Genomic DNA, 19,349 nt, shown 5'->3' with positions numbered 1-19,349 from the left:
ATTTACCATACCATTAAATTGGAGTTTCAATAAGAATTAGTAAAAAAAATTGAGATCGCTCTTTTCACAATTTCAAGTTATATTTGGTAGCACTCTATTTAATTAAAGCCTATACATTTATCTATGAATTTCAAAGCTTATATTTTTAGTTAATGCATTATGAATATTTACATTTCCTTATATGTGTACAATCTCTGTCTCCCTCCCCCATCCCCACTATTTTTCTTTACTGGAAATTTTGGTTGTGATAAAGTATTAAGACAGAATCTACAGGTAGTTCAATTTTTAGAGTCCATTGCTTCAGTCATCAAGGAAAAGAGTATGTAAGAACAAAACTCAAGAGTAGGATCCCAGATGGCAACATATACAGTTCTCTTGGAGACAATTTTATTCCTCTGGAGCTTAAACCTGTAAAGATATAAGCATAAAAATAAGGAAATTTCTGTCCAAAAACATTTTCCTATTCGGTCTAGTCTAACAATGCTCTTTTTAAAAATATCTGCAAAATAAAATATCCAAAAAATGGCTTCTTCTTATTCACTTTTAAGTCGTAGCAGCAATTCTAGGGAGTTTTAAATGACCTTCCCATGCCTCCACATAGATATCTGCTTGCAGGAGGGTTTGGATTGGTAAATTATAATCCAGGGATGCATTCTGCATGAGTAATAAGAGCAGAGCCTGGGCACCTGCACGAGCTGTGGAGTGCAGCTGAGGAGATCTACCTTGGTGCATGCAGCAGCTCCAGATCGGATTAAAATCTGCAGTGTACACAAAAGCTGCAGAGCTGAGTTCAGTAAGAAAGCTTACGTCTCTGAAAAGCATTACAGATAAGGTCACATCTAGGTGTCGTGAAATAGTTTCTCCACTAATGAACATGAGAAAACTGGAGACTAATCTACGTTCACCCAGTAGTACAAAGGGAGGTCAACAATGGTAGCAAAAACTCTGCTAATCCTTTTTAGAGGCACGTGGATTTCTTATTACACACTGATATTCAGAGAAAGGAAATACAATCTCACGTACTCGATATTTTTGGGATCCTAATTTCCTCGCTGCTGCTGCCATCCCCACCATCACTGACGGTTCTTATTTCTATGAGATAATCTTCTTCAAATGGCACCCGGAGTTCAGCTGAAGTATTGTTTGTCTCCAGTATATGAGCTTTGCTGTGTCTGTTTTGTCTGTACAAAATCTAAACAAAAAAGGATTAGAGAACAGAGGTTACTCGATTACTTCAAGTTTTATGTTGTTCTTTACATGGCTGAGAAATGAAAGGACAGGAGTTTGGACAGTAACATCTGGGTTTCCACTTAGAAAGCACGTTTCTGCAATTAAATATGATGGACCCAGTGCCTGCCTGCACATAGTCTCTTCACTAATTTATCTCTGGGACAATGTGTGGAGCAGCCTTGAGCCCATATGCCCTGGGGAGATGGAGATCCTACAGACTGGGCCTTCTAGAAGCCTTTCTTCTTTATTAGCATGTTTGACAAACTTTTTACATAGTTATGATAAAAAGAGCAATTGAAGAGCAGAGCAGAAGGAGAAATAGAGTTAATGGAGACTGTATGGAAAATACTGTGTTGAGAACTTTAAGCACTCTCTCCACAACAAAATATAACAGGCAGTTATAACCGAGAAGCAGGTATGTTAGATAGAAGGGAAAAGAGCTTAAAAGTCTGATTTTAATGTCTTCCCCAGTATGTGGGGCTATTCAAGCACACTAACTAGGCTGTAAGAGGATGTGATATCAAGAAAAATTACAAGGTAGAATATTTTTTTTTGTCCTTTTCCTCCCTCCCTCCTTCATAGACACTTAAATGCTGAGCAACACAAGGATCTTGATCCTGACAACCTTTCCCCATTTAAGTGCTCTCCACAGCCATTCTGACCACTTTTCTGGTCTTTCAGAAAGTCTTTGGGGGTTAAAGACACTGCAAACAAACTTTAAACTAAATGTTCCTGTCCTTAAAAAGCAAATTTATAGAACTGTTTTTTACTTCACCCACATTGATCTTTCTGTGAGTATCTTCTATTCTATTTTCAAAGTTATGATTATGAATTGTCAGAGTAAGGACTTTTAAACATATTTTATAACATCTCTTGAATTCTTAAAGAGGCTGTTCTCTATTTCTTACAGGCGTGTGAAACTCCTTCAATGCAAGAACATTATACAAGAAAGATTACAAGGGAAAAGGAAGAAGAGGAGTCCAGTAATGGGAATAGAAAACTCTCGTGTTGGAATAAAGACGTCCAACTCCAAATGAGATATTCTTCCATGCTTCGTATAAATGTCAGCCAACCATCCCAGTGACTCCAGAAAATTCACCTTTTCATGAGTAATGAATAGACACATTCCTACAACTCTCTTTTTTCACCTCTATTAAAAACGTGTATGATTAATGAGATAAAGCAATGACTTACTTTGTATCCTAGCACCTCTGATTCATTCTCCATTGTTTTCACGTGTTCCCAATTCAAGCAGATTTTGGAATTTGTCAGTTTCCATGCAATATTTGCTGGAGGTTGACTGGGAGCTTTAAAAAAAAAAAAAAAAAAAGAGATGATGATAATCACAAGATACAACTTTATATTACATAATCGCAAGATACAACTTCATATTAATTTGCATAGTGTAATTGAATGAGACTCTGACATGGAAGTAGCAAATGCATGGGTGATTCAAGTCTAAAAGAGTGAAAAATATTTTCCAGTTCATCATTGCTCTCTTATTAGTCAGAATAAAGATCTATTCATAGCACAGAACCACTTACTGTGAGTTCATTTTGGAAATTAGGCAAAGCCTGACAGTGCCTGACAGTTCAAGTTACATTTGATAGATTTTATTTAAGTATTATGTTGTTCCTATCTATCTTTTAATGGACTAGAGAATGTTTTGCTGTATGGATTTCAGAAAAAAATTAGAAACTAGGAGCAGAATACAAAAGGCTCGATTTTCATCGGCCATGAGAATAGGCTACAAAGAGTTACACATTAAAGTCTCCATGTGATCCATCATGAAACGTTGCAGGATTTTATAAATTCTCAGTATAATAGGCCGAGGGTAGATTTTCAAAGGTTTTTTATGCCTAAATGCTAGGACTTTGAAAATTTGCCTACGAGTGACAGAAATCGAATCCTGTGTGAATGTGTGAAGTTGAAACTGTGCCTTTGAACTGACTGTCTCAGATTTACATCATCTCCATCTCCATGGTGTGCTCCCCAAATCCTGCCTGGGAGGAGAGTGCCAGGGGTGTCAGAGGAAGTAAGGATTTGAAAATAATTGAGAAAAGAGAGGAGAGATCTGGAGAACGGGCTTCTGGTTTGTAAGGGTCCCAGGCCTGACTTTAAAATGTTAAACTTCTGGGATTCTTCTTCACTCCCTACAATTCCTGCATATTGATGGTTAGCATACATAACTCAGAAGGTACTACTGACTTGGTAATACTTCCACCATCTGTTTATTGCCCACACGGAGAGAATGAATCAGTGGTGTCTGTTATGTATCTATCTGCTTCTGGACTGTGGAAAAGTTTAATCCACCTCACTGTCTGGAAAAGGAAGTGTTACTGGGTCATTCAGGTGAATCTAAGCAGATGTCCTTCCATGAACCTTAAGTCCATACTGGATAAAGATTCCTTTTGTTTTGAGTGCACTCACATGCATAAAACCACAAATTTACTTAAATTTTTGTTTGAAACTTCTTTGCTGCTTTCATAAAATGTTTTAGGTAAGGAATTTGGACACAAAACATTTGTAAGATATAAAGGATGTAAAATTTTTCATTGATTGGGTACTTTGAAAGCTGATGCCCTCAAGTATGAGTGAATATCATCATATTCAAACTCTTTTAACATAATACTTAAAACCATCTAAATTCCCAAACTTTAGGTTGAAAAAAAACACCATTGGGTGACTTCCTAAGCTGAATTATCTGGTTTACATCTACAGTCAAGGACCAGAATAGGCAGTAATGGATAGTCCTTTCCCAATCCCACAGTGATATGCATAAACATGAACATTGTGAACAGCTCCTTAGATTTAAAACGACCAATCCTTTCCACAACTAACTTATCAACCTTTTCAAGAACATTTGATAGTCTTAAGTAAATCAAGTTAATGAAGTTACTCATGTTTTAGGAAACCCTCGCAGGTTTTTTGAGTTGAAGTTTACACTTGCAAAGTATTTCTAATATGTACATCTGTTGAAATATGCATTAGTAATTAAAAAGCAGTGAAATCCCTTAAAACCATGATGACATATAAATAAAATAAGCAGAATAGCTGAGCCTTCTAACACTTCCTTGTGGAGCAGTATTCATCATTTGTACTTTCAGTACAAAAAAGCAGTAAACTTACACTGCGATATCAACTTAGACATTAAACTGATCTTCGATAAGTTTCAATCAGAACTGCACCTATTTGGCTGAAGGCCCATTGCCCTCTTAAGTTTTGCTTAGTCTACACAATAATGCCACGTACAGAACGCTAGGAATCTTCGGCAATGAGTGTGAAGACAGAGCTATTTGCTTGAAGCCAAAGCTCCTGCTGTAGACATGTATCGTTTAAATGCTCTTGATGTACTATCTCTTCTCATATTGAAGATGCCTGCATCTTTCAGAAATGAGAGCTTAAAATTTTAATATATGCTTTTGAGTATTAAATAGGTTGTTTTGACTTTAATTTTTAAATGAACTATTAGCACCATCCTGAGTTTGACAGAAGATGAAATCCATGTAAATCAAAATCAAATTTGTCCCGTTTTTGTTTTGCTTCTTGACTGATGTGTCTTTATCTTTTCTTTCATACAAATACACATACAAATACAGAGAATCATTTCCAGAGATGAGTCCATTTTACATTGTCAATGAGAAAAGCCTTCTTTGAAATTTTACAAAATATTTTCTTTGGCTTTATTTTGGTTTATGCTGTCTACATTAAATTTTATCAGGAACTCATTTAAGTCGTTAGCTCCTGTCTAGCACTTTAAAGTAATAAGCTAGAGTAATACATGGATAAGAAGACAAATGAGGAGAGACAGAAGATTCCTTTTTTGTGCAAAAGTGTTGATAAATTGGGAAAACATAGTCCACTGAAAGTATAAAAAAAGTAGGGCTTGTGGGTATATAGCAGATTAGCAAGATTTCCTGTTTATGACTATTTTTCTGTTAGCGAGCATTTCCTTTACAGGTTCTATCCCGCAGAACAGCACTCCTGTATTATCTCAGAGGATGGCCCCATGAAAGCCTACATTTCACGTAGCTTTTATTCTCACAAGTAGAAAAGCACGTGTTTTTGCTTCTAAAATTGCAGGGAATTTAAGCAGTTACTGATTAAATAGTATTTAAGTGAATGTGTCACATACATTCCCCTCTGCATGGCACAGTTTAGAGGACCCCAGAAATATCTAGAGAATTTAAGTTTCCTTAAAAGAAAAATAAAAAAAAAATAGAAGCCATAATCCCATACCCAAACGTACAGTTTGACCTGTGGAATATCTTTCCTTAATTGACTTTGAATCTCTTTTGAAATTTCCTGAAAGCAAGTGGCACACTGTTGCATTTGAAAAGAAGATCCTTTCTAATTATTGCTACTGCTGTAGGAACAAAAACACCCGTGTTATCTAGTTTTGCAAGTATAGAGAATTACCTGAGCACGTATGAAGAACAGGGTAAAAGAAATAAGCTCAGGGCTGATTTCAGTCACTGGGAATTGTAGCTTCCACTGAGACAGAACTGAACGCCAACCTAAATACTACATTAACATCTTGCATACCAGAATCTGAGCAAACTCAACGTTGACCACAAAATTAAGAAACAAAGAAGAGAAAGAGAAATTTCTCAGTCACAGACTTCACTGCTTAATTTTATGAAGAAATTTGGGATCCCATTTTCCTTGGTACTGCAACATTTAGCAAGCTGGGTCATGGTAAGCTGAAATGTCACTATCCCACCTGGGAGTCTGCAACATTTGTTGTATAAAATTGAATACTCACGTGACTTTTTAGTGGTGACATTTACCGGGGCACTGGAGGGCCCCATCCCTGCTGTGTTGTAAGCCCGAACTGTTGCAAAATACACTGTGTTAGCTTTTAGGCCTGTGATATTTTGGGCTGTTATGTTCCCATTGACTCTGACTTTACCAGCTGTGCTTTCCTTGGGATCATCGGTCCAATATAAAACCTGAAGAGCCAAAACAAAGAAAAAGCAATTCATTGTTTTAAATCAAGTACTGGTTTGGCTGGCAAGTAGACAAGCTGTGAGTGAAGATTTCAAGGAGTACTGGATTTTTCGTATACAAAACTAGCAGGAAATAAAACCAAGCATGAATATTTATAGAGAAGAAATAAAATTTTAGAAACGGAATACGAATTAAGAAAGCAAATGAAATCCTTATAGAAGTCCAAAAGGAAAACTTTGATAACATAAGATATTTTAAAAGCTTTTTGGTTTTTAAGTTTGAGCAGATTAAAGAAAAAATTTTTTAAAAGATACAAAGAAACACTTATCTACATCATCTAAGAAGATTTTAATTATTTTGCATCCTGTCTAATTTTCTCTCTGTGACAGCCATTTAGACATTCTTTGTTTTTAATGAATATTTGATTTGGAAGGTTTGGGTATTGCTGCTCACTGTAAACAGGAATGAGAAGCTCAAAGCCTTTCAAACACACCGCAGCAGAAGCTTTGGGTGGTAATAATGTGCGTTCTCTTCTAAAAGGAATGATGGAGGTCATGTGCATGTCTGCTAAATATCAGCTTCCCCCATCACGCTCAGGCAGTGCTAAGGCTGTGTAAGAGGAGGGAGGATCAACCTTGTTTTGTGGAATCAAGAACAAGCACAAGTCCTTCTACAGTGGCCATCACAAATGATTAATCTTGAGGTTTTAATTTACATTACAAAAAGGCTGGGTGAGAACTACAGTCCTGGTCTGTAAATGCTTGTGATTATCTCAGGTGAAATGCTGTTAATGAGAGTCAGGTGAAGAGCTGCATTATCTGCTGACTTGGCAGCAAGGGAAGAAGAACCAGAATACCAATGTGGCTGGGGAAAGGATGTCTGCAAAGTGCCCAATCCCAGCCCCAACCCCCATCCCACCCCAACAACAGCAGCAGCAGCAGCAGCTGCTACCTCACCTCATAGCCCAGCACCCTGCCTGTGTGCCTGTTCCATGCAACGGGCTGCCAGGACACCTCCACCTCTGCCGCCGAGATGCTCAGTGCTGAAGTGCCTGCTGGTGCTATCTGTGGCTCTGGATCATGAGAGAAAAGGCAGCAAGTGGAGCATTTGTAGTATCAAAAGGGTGTTGCATCAGAAAGTTAGAGAGATTCAAGAAGAAATCAAGACTTGGTGGAAGCAGCACGGAGAGGATTGGGAAACCTGGTGTGAATCTTTAGTTTTGCTGCCCGTTTATTGTGGAACAGTAGCAAAACTGTAATTTTCCAAAATTGGTCATAACCTGTAATCTGGGACAGATTTTTAGAGATCATCTGTACTGAGTGGTTTGGGTTCTCTATAGATAAAATGTTCTGAATGTCTCCTGCTTGTTCTCATTCTGCTCAGTGGGAGCTCCTGAGACAAGTGTATTGAAACATGCCATCTACTTAAAGTAACTCTGAAAATCTTTTCCTTGCCTTCATTCCCTCCAAATTCCCATCCTCTGTCCCGTGTCTCCTGAGAATCTGCAATGAGCAGCTTTGAACAGATTTCTTACCACCCCTATAGAGACCTACATTATCACACCTGGGACCCATAGGCTGTACACAACCACTACTAGCAAGAGTAACACACTTTACCATCTTCTCCAGAGTAGACAATGGATACAGAGCTCAGGGTCCCTTCTCCTTCATTGTTGTAGACGCCAACTTTCACTTCGAAAGGAGACAGAGGTGTAATGCTTTCATTCCTGTAAACATATTTACTTGCTTCTACGGGAGCCACCGCTGCTTTTGTCCACGTTGTTGAGCCAAGAGGACGAAACATAACAATATAGCCAAAACCTTCTCCATTTTGTAGTTCTTCTGACACAGGCTGTAGTGACAGGGCAGTCAGTCAATAAGCATTTGCAAGTATACACTGTTTTAATTGAATCTTCATTTTCTCAGAATATTTTAGGAGTATTGATTCAGTTGACTGTGCCTTAGAGAAGATAATAATGTTTGCTCCATCAGTCAATGTAATATTGAAATAAAAATCAAAATAATAAATCTATTGAGGCAATCAATTTAGAAACAAAAGATCTGATCAGCTCCATTAAAGTTATTCTCTTTCAGGCATGAAGTTTTCAAAATTAAAAGCAATTCACTCAACTCACTTTATAGCTGAAATTTTTCCCCCAAGGGGCGTAGGAACACTAATTTTAAATGATTTTAAAAGAAGGAAAGAGATGGGAAAGGAGCAAATGTATGTAGAGGCGCATGTCAGCTGTATAATTGCTTGTGCATGTGTAGAGCACATATATTTTCTTAGAACAAGGGAGAGTTTGGAGCGCACAAACGTTTTCTTATTTAAGTTTGTTTAGAACAGAAATGTTATTGCAAGCTAACATGACAAAATTAATGTTTCTATTAATAAAATCTCATGTCAAGATATGTATTAATGACTCATACCGAACAGGCAATTACATCAAGACTGTATCCAGAATGAACACTTCTATTTTCTTGGGAAAAAGAAGTACTTCTATGCTGGCTTTTCAAGGCAAGAGAACATTTGTAAAACAAGAAAAGAACAGCAGTACATGGAGGAAGGAAGTTTTGCCAGCAAAATTTCATTTAATTTGGATGCTTTCATCAAAGCCCAGAAAAACAGTCAGGAAAAATGGTACATAGGGCAGAACTGCTGCCCCTGAGGTGGGTCCTGGAGTGCTACTGGTGTGAGAAGGTGGGAGGGAAAAATTGGGGAAACATCAGTCGATTTCAGAGCACTGAATTTATTTATTTCTTCATAAATTACTTTTAATGTGATAGTAAGATTATAACCCCGATCTGACATACTTAACAAATGTTGTCATCTCTTAAGTGTTTTACAGTCATTAATTCATCAATCTGCTCCTTCTACTTCCTATCCAGACCCAAGAGAGTTAAACGTGAGGGCTGAGGGTGCAGTGGGGATTGATAAGAGCTCAAGCTACTTTCTAGAGCATTTAGGTTGTTTTTGAGGCCTCCGTGACCTCAGATTTAATCAGAATGTTTAGTGAGTTCATCACAGAAAGCCAGAGAGTCGCATTCAATGTTGTTCACTTATTAATTAGTATTTTTTCCAACTATTTTTCAGGACACGCCGTGGAGTCGAACAGGATAATTTGATTGAGATCTCTCAGGCTGTTTTTCGATTTTCACATTCTGCTCCCAAAGAATAGATTGGTGGAGGAGAAGATGAAACACAACAGAGAAAGATGCATATGGAGGAAAACTCAGTTCAATAAAAGCGAAGTTTCGCTGCTTGGACAATGGAAAGGGGAAAGCATGGCACTATTATTTATCTTGTGGGGATTTGGGATTTCATTTTTTTCCTCTGTCACTTCCCTTCCTGTCACATTGGTTAAATGGGAAAGTTATCAGCATACAGGACAACACAGGCAGATCACTCAGCTGATAAATAACATCACTTTTAGAATGAATTAATTTATTTTCCTTTCCTGTAAACTCTGGACACAAGGTTGGCTTTTCTTTTGAAAAATAATGAAGTCAAGGAAAAGAACATTTTTTTTTAATGAATAAACATTTTCCATGACTTATGAAGGGAGTGTGGTAGTTTTGAAGCCATGGCCCCAATTGAGAATGAATTGATGACCACATGCAGCTCGAGACACACAACTTTTAAGTAATGAAAAACACAGAGGTTGTACGTTAGTTGTTGGCTGGAGAAGGAGGGCAACTTTCTTCTTTCTGCTCTCCTCATTGACCTGCACTCCACTCCCTCACTGCAACTTGCAGGATGGTGCTAACGGTTCTGAAATTGTATATTCTCTCCTCTTGCTGGAGTGCTGGAGAATTAAAGGGTTCATCTCCTTTAACGCATAATAGGATATGCCTTGTCAGCACAGTGCTCCAGAATGAAAAACATGTAAACAAAAGTATGAAAAACGTTAATGCAGAAAATGGCCAAGCAGATTAGTGTGTTAAGCACCTCCTGTACAATGGAGATAAGAGGGTTATACAGACTTCTAAACATCTTTATAACATGCTTCTTAAGCTGTTTATTTTTATAAATGGTTCACTATAACACAGAAAACTTGCTGTGTATCTTACAGACTGTTTCCTCTCCAGATGCAGGATGAATCTCAGGCTCAGCCCAAGCCAATAGCTGAAAGGCTCTGAATTTCAGCAGGGCTGTGATTGAGCCCATAGAATCCCCCATCAGACAGCTTAAGTTAATTGAGTTACCAATTACCTCCCACGTGATGACCAGCTCAGAACGGCTCCCTCCTCCTCCGCTGACGTTCGTTGGTGCCACTGTGGGAACTGGAGGACAAAAAACACCAGGGCTGCAACAGCCACCACAGCTGGGGGTCTCCTCTACTGCAAGAATAAAGCCTTCCTCCCAGCTCCTCTCACATGCAGCTACTCTGCCACTCAACATGTGCAACAAGGGCTGCATTCTATTACAGTGCATTTTAAGTGAACTGAAATAATGTTTGCACATTTTCAGGTTTCTAAGGCTGAAGCCACAGATGTATTTGATACACGAGTACCCTGGTTCAAAAAATTAATTAAAGAAGCTAGTAGCATCGAGTATCTGACATTATTATGCCTCATCAACTAATTGGCAAAATGCTGTTCCATTCAGACTGTAGCTGCAACACTACTGATTTACTAATTGTGCATTTGTTCAGTAAACACCTTGTTGGAGCAATATATTAATTTCTTTTAATTGGCTGCATGCTTTCCTTAGGAAATTCAAAACTCGTAATTTGCTGTTCTCCTTCTGCCAGTATTGCAAGAGACCCAATGTGCACTGATTTGAGCCTGATTTCCCCATTGGTGCTCCAAGTGTGTGGCTGCATAGGTCCATGGGGGAGGTCAAATATGTTGCTGTTGCAGGCTGAAGGGACTTTCATTTGTCTAATGGCTCTTGGTGGAGATGCCAGGAAAGTATTTCTTGCCTCTTGCTCTGTATCTCAATACACATACTCACCTCATCAGCCTATAAACATTTCTGCTTTCTGGACACTGAATTGTGATGTGATGGATGGGATTTAGACAAAGCAGCTTTGTTCCTATAGTATAATTTGCAATAAATTTACTTGTGAGGATGATGTCATGCTGTTTTTCTGCTACTGGAGAAGTATATAAAAAAAAAGGACAGCTGCACAACTTAAAGAGGCAAAAAACCCCATAAGAGGGCATTTATATTGTTTGCCACCTCCAAACCTTTGCTATTATTTCCTGATGTTTCAAGATTGTTCTTACCTTCAGCCAGCTTCCACTGCTAAAAATGGTGCTGAGATGAGGCCAAAACTTTTTCAGCAGCTCTGGCAAGTTTTGCCATGACTGCCTGCCCTTCCCCAAGTCTTCCTCCTGGTGCTAAGCACAGCTCCAGGAGGAGCAATAAAGGCAACAGCTCTTCACATTCCCAGAAAGGTAGGTGAACTGGCTGCCACTTCTTGGCTGAAACCCCCAACTAAATCTTTACCTGACTTCATTCTCTCTAGAAAAGTAGAGATTTTAAGGTGATTTTGTTGTGCAGTCAGAAAAGAGAGTGAAGGTGCAAATGGACCTTCCTTTGGGAGTTTAGTGCAGGTGTTCCATTTTGTCACTCGCGATCCATGTCTTTGTGCACATCAGAGATAAATAACCTGAGACTGAAAAGAACATTAAAGGAGAAAAAAATAACAAAATGGACATTCTAGACTACTACTTTGCTGTTTCACGAGTCAGCTTAGACAAATTCAGTTCACTTGTTAAATGTGTTCAGCACTTTCTACCTTTGCATGGGAAAAAAACTGGTGCTACTGCTCAGCAGAGCCTCAGCTGGGCCACAGGTGAGAAACAGATGAAAAATTACAGTTGAGTGCACCAAAAGAGCCTCGATTAATTCTCTGCTCCATCTTAATGGAGCAAACAGCGGCTCATTTGCACCCACAGATCTACTAATGCTTAGATTCTAGCTGGCAAAATAGCCACTGTAACAGCAAAGTTGAAATTCTCCCTTCGCTGCTGGTCTTTTGCTCTCCACACAGGGGTGCTGCATGCAGTTCCCTAGTCTATTAAGAATTGAAGACTCCTACTGCACAGAGATGCTTAGAGGCAGAGCAATGGACAGCAGTGAAGGGATTGAGTAAAGGAGACCTGATGTGAATTTTTCTGTTCCCTTTGCTGAGCTTCAGCTTGCACTACACTGTAAGGAAATAATGCTCTTTATGCTACTGCCATGATAAATAATAGTAATTTTATTGTTTTTTTCTCTTTCTAGCCCCAGCCTTGTGAATCCTCCCAATAGAACTGATGAGAGCTGTTACTGATTGCAAAGGTGGTTTGGAACACCACACTTCACAAAGCCCCAAGGCAGCATCAGTGAGAAAGACCCTCTCAAGACTAATTTTGACTCCATGATCAATTGTGTGTTGGAAAGCATATATCTCTGATGCTCTGCGGGGAAATACAGAAAATTCAGCCTCTTCCTGTCCGCAGCTTTTCTTTAGCCTTCCGTTTCCACATTGCCCTTATTTCTCCCACGTGAAAGCTTCCTGGGGTTCTCCTGAGGAAGGAAGGTTTGTGCCACTTGGGCACACATCCCCTCTCCACCTGAGCACAGGATTGGTCCCTGCTGCAGGCTGAGAGCTCTCCAGCCTTGTGCTGGTGAGCAGCCTGCAACCCTCTGCATTGCCATACTGGCCAGGTGGTCCTGACTGCTAATGAGCCTCATTTGATTTCTCCCTCTGCACCTGGCAAGCAGACAAAATCTATCAAAATTGGTGTTCTAACGTTCAAATAGTTTTTTCTGGCACCAGTACTCAGAAGAATCTTTTACTTCAACAATAGGAAAAAAAAACAACCTTTCTTATTAATTTAAATCAACTGATTTAATACATTTTGAAGCAATTCTGTCTTGGGAAAAATATGGCACGAAGACAAATAATGTAGTGGGTATTCTGATAAATAGATGAATCTGCCTCTCCAAGACTGTATGTGTTTAAATTGCTCCAAAAGAAATGCCTCCTATTTCTTTTTATGGAAAATACAACAGCTACAAAGAGCACAATAAGACTACTTGATAGAGCAACATCTCACATAAAAAAAAATTTTTTTCAAGACAATCACTGCCTCTAGCTGTGTATTTTTTTGCCTGTGATGAACATGAGCTTGCATGTGCTTATCAAATCCTCCACCAGCAGAGGTGACCATTGTTGCTGTCACACTGCTCAAACACACCACCCTCCCTTCGCTGTGGTCACATCCACTGTTTGTCTCCATAAATGTTCACCAAGCGTTCATGAAAGTCAATGAGTGTCATTTTTTCTGCATTTCACAGACCTTTGCTTCATACACACCATTCTGTCAGACTGCCCCTCTGCTGCCATCTGCCACGTGGGAATAAAATGTAACAGAATGCTGGTGGGAAGGTTCAACCTCTGCTGCCATATCACCAACATCTGCCTCTGATGTCATGGAGCAAGATAATAAAATAGGAGGCATTACTTTTGGAGCAGCTCTCGCATTTTCTACTATATAATCTACAGTATTAAATTTTGAGTTCAATCTTGAAATGCAACTTACTTCAGCACATGGCAAATGAAATAAAAAGAGAGGAGAAAGTGGATTGTAAAAGCTGCTTCCATTTCACTGCTCTCCATCCTACAGTTGTTGGTTTTATGGGTGGGAGAGAGCTGATACGCAGGGGGCTGAGAGAAACATAAAACAAAGCAAAGGTTTGGGCTTCAAATAAATTGTACCAAACAGAGAAGGTTAAAGGACTGACAGTGTTGGTCATCCAAGAATGAGCTTTCTTCCCATGAGGTTCCAAGTCCCGGAAGATAAATGTGTAAAGGTTAGACAGACTGATAGGAAAGATCCTGTCCTGGAGTCAGTAGAAGCTATTAGCCTCACTGGGCTTTGGATGTTGTAATTTATTTCCTCCGGTTAAAGCCAATATCCTGTCCCCACTGATGTTCAGATATCAAGCAGCCTAAGCAGCAAAGGCTTTATGTGCTCATGCTAGGGTACGCCAGAGAGCTGGCTTTATCATTTTCTGTTCAAGTCTCTGAGCAGAGTATAAGTACAGCTATAATAGGAGGAAAACAGAAGTTGCTCCACAATTGCTTCAATGAAAGCTTGCATTCATGCATGGGCATTAGGCACACTTGGGGATGTATAAAAGCACAGCCCAGCTCCAGCCTTTGTTGCTGGCTCAGGTGATCTTGTAGCTGGAGAGAAATGCACGTGGTATCTAAGGCATGTCCAAGCATCACTCGCATTGGTATTGCAGGTCAAGGAGATATAAGAGCCACAAATTGGTAAAACACCAAAGATATATTTAAGAAACTCTGAAGTAGAGAGGCTTTGCTTCCACAAACCTCTCACAATAGCAAACGAGCAACGTACTGTGCTGAAAAACTAGGAGAAACCAGGGACTTACCTGCTGCTTTGGTTTTCAGTAGAGCTGATGGCTTGCTTGGCTCCCCAGTTCCAACACTGTTGCTGGCAACCACACGGAACTCATACTCAACCCAAGGGCTTAAGTCAACCACTGTTGCTTTGTGAGTCCTACCACTGAGGACTTCAGGAACTAAAATAAACATGTCAATAAAACAATATTTTTGGAGTAATTAATGTTATATGCACAAAATACAAGGCAACTCTCAAATCACTCACTTGTTGAAACTGCCTGCCATCCAACTGAGAAAGGAGTCCTTGTCTGAATGCTGTAGATCTGGACTGGACTATTGTTATCTATTCCAGATTTCCAAGATAACACAGCAGTAGTGCTAGAAATATGTTCAACTCTAACATTCTCTGGCGGGCCTGGGGGACCTAAAGCAAAAAATATTTTAATATAAATGTATTTAAAATAGAAGACAACAACTGAGGATAATTGAGAGTGCAAGGCGGTGCCTTGTACAGACATCTGATTTCTACTAGTGGCTACAGGATTTACTCCCATCAAAGAATTTCTTTTGCTGTTGATAGTAGAAGGATTAGCTAAAATTTCAATCTTATCACTTAGTTGATCATAGAAAGTGATCTTTCATATTATCTTCAAAGAGTGGAAAGAGACCTGGTCTCTTGATTTTTGCCTATATCATGACGCAGAGATGCCCAGCAAGGAGCAGGTGACACCGTTCTTTTGAAAGAGGAGTGCTTCCCTATTCCCTGCTCTGCTGAACTGCATAGCAAGAAAGAATAACCTCCAAAAAACGCCAAGGCACAATTGCACAGATCTCCCCCTGAGTTACCGAAATCTTAGACTGTCATCCTAGGACTTTTTAAACAACAGCTGATGCTAAGAAATACTAATTTCTCCAGAAGATATGTGTCTACATTTAATAAACTTACCTCTTACAATTACATCTACTGCTGTAGATTGACTGTCTAAAGTTGTTTGCACCATGCACACATATTTCCCAGTATGATGAAGTTGAATATTTCTTATCATCAAATCTCCAACAGATTCCTGGAGATACAAAGAAAGTAAACTAATCACTCACAACGTGCTTTTCATACTGGACATTTTTATAAATTGCTCAATATTAATAAAAAATCCAGCTTTTAAATTAAAATATTCATAGCTATCATCAGTTTTTCTCATGTGGACATTTTTATTATGGCTTCACAAATAACTCAAGTGCCTTTATGAAATCTAAGAAAGAAAAATAAATGGCTGCAATCCTTTTAAAGAAACAGAGACTTGCCACGCATATAAATAGTGATGGAAGAGTTATGAAAAATGCTTGTGTGACCTAATGACTGTGGCAAATAGATTCATTAAGCACTAAAGAGTTTTAAAAACTTACTCCTCCAATTCTCTCAAAATGATGCATTTCTCTTTTGAAGTCAATTTTGTTGCCATTGAATGACCACGTGAACACCACAGCAATGGAGGGGTCATGAGAAACCTGGCATGGAAGGACTATGCTTTCTCCAACTGTTACATCCATGTTAGAAGGTGGAATAGTAATTACAGTCCTTTCTGTGGAGACAAAACAATTTCCTTTTTATTAAAATGCTTATAAAAATAGTAGATCTTGAATGAGCTTTGTGCCATTGGCGAAATGATGTAAAATTGGCGCAGATGTTCCATAATAAAGAAGATTATATCTAATATGGTGATGACTTCAGAACACTCTCACCCATGTGCAGCCTATTACTTCTGCAGTATCCATACGAGCACTCTGTGTGCTTTGAGAGTGAGCAGATGTCAGAGGCAACACGCTAAATTAGTCATATGTTACTTTGTAAATCCCATAGTCGATAGATATGACTTCAGCTTAAAACGTGCAGAATTAATTATTGAGACTGTTAGAAATATACCCACAGTTCTCCAGGTTTGAAAATGCTTCCTTATAGGAAACTGCAGCAAAAACAAAATTGGTGTCCATCTCCGCTTAATACAGTGAGATCTTTAATCCACATTCTTAGCAGTAGTTTACTGTAGAGTTGCTTACATTACAGACTCAAGAAAGCTATCTCAACAGAGAGAAAAAATATCTATGTAATCTTTTTTAACCCCTTAGACTGAGAAATAAAGCTGTAGATCTTATTAAGGGAACTAGTAGTTTGCTGAAGGGGAAAGAAAGGGGTTTATATGGCTTCATTTTTGTTGTTATGACTGGCAGATAGATTAGAGATAACAACCACTTTGTTGTAGCAATTCCATTGAATAAAGCTTTTGTGCATGAAAATGTTATAAAATGGTGAGAATTGAGAGGCGCATGAATAAAATGAGAGCAGAATCTATTCAACAATATTAATGCGTTCCGAAAATAACATGAGAGGAGGAGAAGAAACCTTGCAGGAGTCGTATTAGTTTAGTGTTCATGCTGGCTTAACTCTATCTGTAATAAATGCATTCAAAAATTCAGAATTTTAGTTACCAAGGCTATGGTTCCAAGGGATTGGTGCAGATAGGGCATCCAGTACTTCACCTTCAAGTACATTTTTGTTCAGATTGTTACCACCATTGTAGTAACCAAATAATAGGTAGGTGCAGGCAGGTAATATGGACTGAAGCTTGATGGGCTTCTTCCCAGCATCTGAGCTGCACTGTTGGAGTGACTGTTACAGCAGTGGTCGAGAAACAGCAAGGTTGGGTGATGCATATTCTGCCAACCTTTTAAAACAAAAATCTCCAGTTTCAATGACATGCCTGCAGTAGATACCACATACCGTTATCAAAGGAAAACAGTTTGTCTGATTTCTATTGCTATAGGCCAATTAGGTGACTTTTTTTTCTGGAATCGCTGAGAAGCTGACTGTCAGAAGTTCCCATCATCTGGAGCCCAGATTTAGAACACTTTATTGGATTTCCCTCTGTACTCTGATTGCTCTTCATGCAAAACCACCATCATAGCAGATCCATCCGTTTGTCTGAAGTCAAGGACTGCAGAAATGTGAAGGCCTCAGATGACTGTCTTGAAGATACTTGATCATTAAGTTAAAGCAATCTCTCCCTCTCCCTGGAAGCAGAGTGTCAGTTGCAATAAATTCCAGATGATTCAAGGGCCATATTCTCTGTTGGCACAACTCCACTGATTTCAGCACACACTGGCAAAGAACATGGCTCCATAAATCTCAAGCGAAGTAATTCCATTGTGAAGTACAGTTAACTTTTACAGAATAATGTTGAAAAGTATCTAAGAACTACAGAAAGCCTCCACAAACTTTTACTTTCTTGCTTTTATTCTCCAGCGCTTCTTTTTCCCACAACTGAAATAGATTACCATGAATAACACTTTGAGGTAAGAACTGAAGTAATGCTGTGTACATTAAAAGAAGAAGAAAGAAAGAAAGAAAGAATTCCTTGGTATAAGATAAAAACTGGAAAGCTGGTTTTGTGATAGCTGGAACTGTCCTTTGCCACCTGCAGATGGAGAAGCATGATCTGGCCTAAGGTGGCCCTCAAGCCCATCATTTCATCCTGCAAGGCCATCCTGTGACAATCTCTCCGTCCTTAAGCTTATAAACTCTGTGCATCTTTACACTGAGCTGTTGAAAGCAAATAAGCAGGGAAGTAAAGAAACATTAATATCTGGATAAGACTGAATGGTTGTTACAGGCTTCAGGTTCCCAGGCTGCTCAGAGAGACTCCCAGGTCCCAGATGAGTTCTCTGCTGACTGGTATGAACTGCTGCTGGTATTTTATCTGTCCTGCTTAAAGCTGACATGAGTGTGCCTGATCTGCATTGCATTGGTGGCAGCCTGGAGGTACCCCTGAATTCTGTCACCACAGCAAAGCTCCCAACCACAGCGCCTACTGCAGGGATGAAATTCACTTTCTTTGCTTTGGTCCATTAAGCTTTAATAAAGCTTTGCACCACTATTTAAGTTTCCATGTCAAATACTCCCTATCCCTGTCTTTAAAATACCTGCCCTTCACAAGCCCCATCTCACCTCTGTTGCCAGAAGAGTTAACACTACCTCAATTTGTAACTCCTACTTCTCTGCATTGGATGGCTGGTCACCAAGATTGGTGCATTTTAACTCTTCTGCTATGCACTGTGCACAATTACAGCAGTCTATAAATAAGTAAAACACTACAAATGAAATCAATTTTATTTCTATGGAAAAGTTGGAGCAAAACTAAGCAAGAATGATAGCAACAGGATTGCATAGAATTTATAATCAGATTCAACGGTTATGTTCTGAAACCCACAGAATACAAATAGAAAAAGGTGCTCCACGCAGTAAAATATTTAAGACTCCTCCAGAGACAACTGTTTATAATGTAGGAAGGGGCCATCAGTTTGCTGGGTGGGAACTTTTTGACAATTTTTTAATCAGGAAGTTCCAAAATTATTCTGATTGCCTCATAAGGTCAGTAACATTATTTCTTGTGCCATTTGATTTTACTTCGAAGAGATCTGAAATGAGATAAACGCAATCCTGTTATGAAACAGTATTAGATGAATTGAAAATCCCAGAGATCATGTTAAAACCTATTGAATTCCTCCTTTGTAGGAGTTTTTTAGGAGCTAGCAAAAAAAAACTACCCTCTTTTCTTGTGGGATTATCATCCTGTTGTGTCTTCTGTTCTAGCCTGCTCATAACCAGTAGCTTTGCATGCAGAGTTGTTCACTTGTGTGTTATTTTCTGCTTCCTTTGTGGAGCTGTCTTTAAGACGACCACCTCAAATACTTTGAAAAGCTTCTTACAGGCACATGGCTCTTCATTATCTATCTATCTTGTTTAGCA

The 19,349-nt window shown here is 39.0% G+C and overlaps 1 protein-coding gene across 1 annotated transcript in view; it reads right to left on the bottom strand.

Moving 5' to 3' along the window:
• Positions 1 to 307: 307 nt before the first annotated feature.
• CNTN6 (contactin 6) overlaps positions 308 to 19,349 on the bottom strand; it is a 102,650-nt gene continuing 83,608 nt past the window's right edge. Inside the window, exons 12-22 of the mRNA XM_085235563.1 lie at positions 15,953 to 16,128; positions 15,495 to 15,612; positions 14,814 to 14,972; positions 14,578 to 14,727; positions 10,393 to 10,463; positions 7,797 to 8,031; positions 7,137 to 7,252; positions 5,996 to 6,182; positions 2,425 to 2,537; positions 1,024 to 1,192; positions 308 to 408 (exon numbers count right to left, since the gene is read on the bottom strand). Coding sequence (XP_085091689.1) covers positions 308 to 408; positions 1,024 to 1,192; positions 2,425 to 2,537; positions 5,996 to 6,182; positions 7,137 to 7,252; positions 7,797 to 8,031; positions 10,393 to 10,463; positions 14,578 to 14,727; positions 14,814 to 14,972; positions 15,495 to 15,612; positions 15,953 to 16,128 — 1,595 coding nt within the window. The remainder of the gene's footprint in view (positions 409 to 1,023; positions 1,193 to 2,424; positions 2,538 to 5,995; positions 6,183 to 7,136; positions 7,253 to 7,796; positions 8,032 to 10,392; positions 10,464 to 14,577; positions 14,728 to 14,813; positions 14,973 to 15,494; positions 15,613 to 15,952; positions 16,129 to 19,349) is intronic.

Source organism: Meleagris gallopavo, chromosome 14 (genome assembly GCF_905368555.1).
Source record: "Meleagris gallopavo chromosome 14, MGAL_WU_HG_1.1, whole genome shotgun sequence".
NCBI classification, from domain to species: Eukaryota; Metazoa; Chordata; class Aves; order Galliformes; family Phasianidae; genus Meleagris; species Meleagris gallopavo.
The sequence above is the reverse complement of the archived record's forward strand: the minus strand, read 5'-3'. Positions and strand labels throughout refer to the sequence as shown.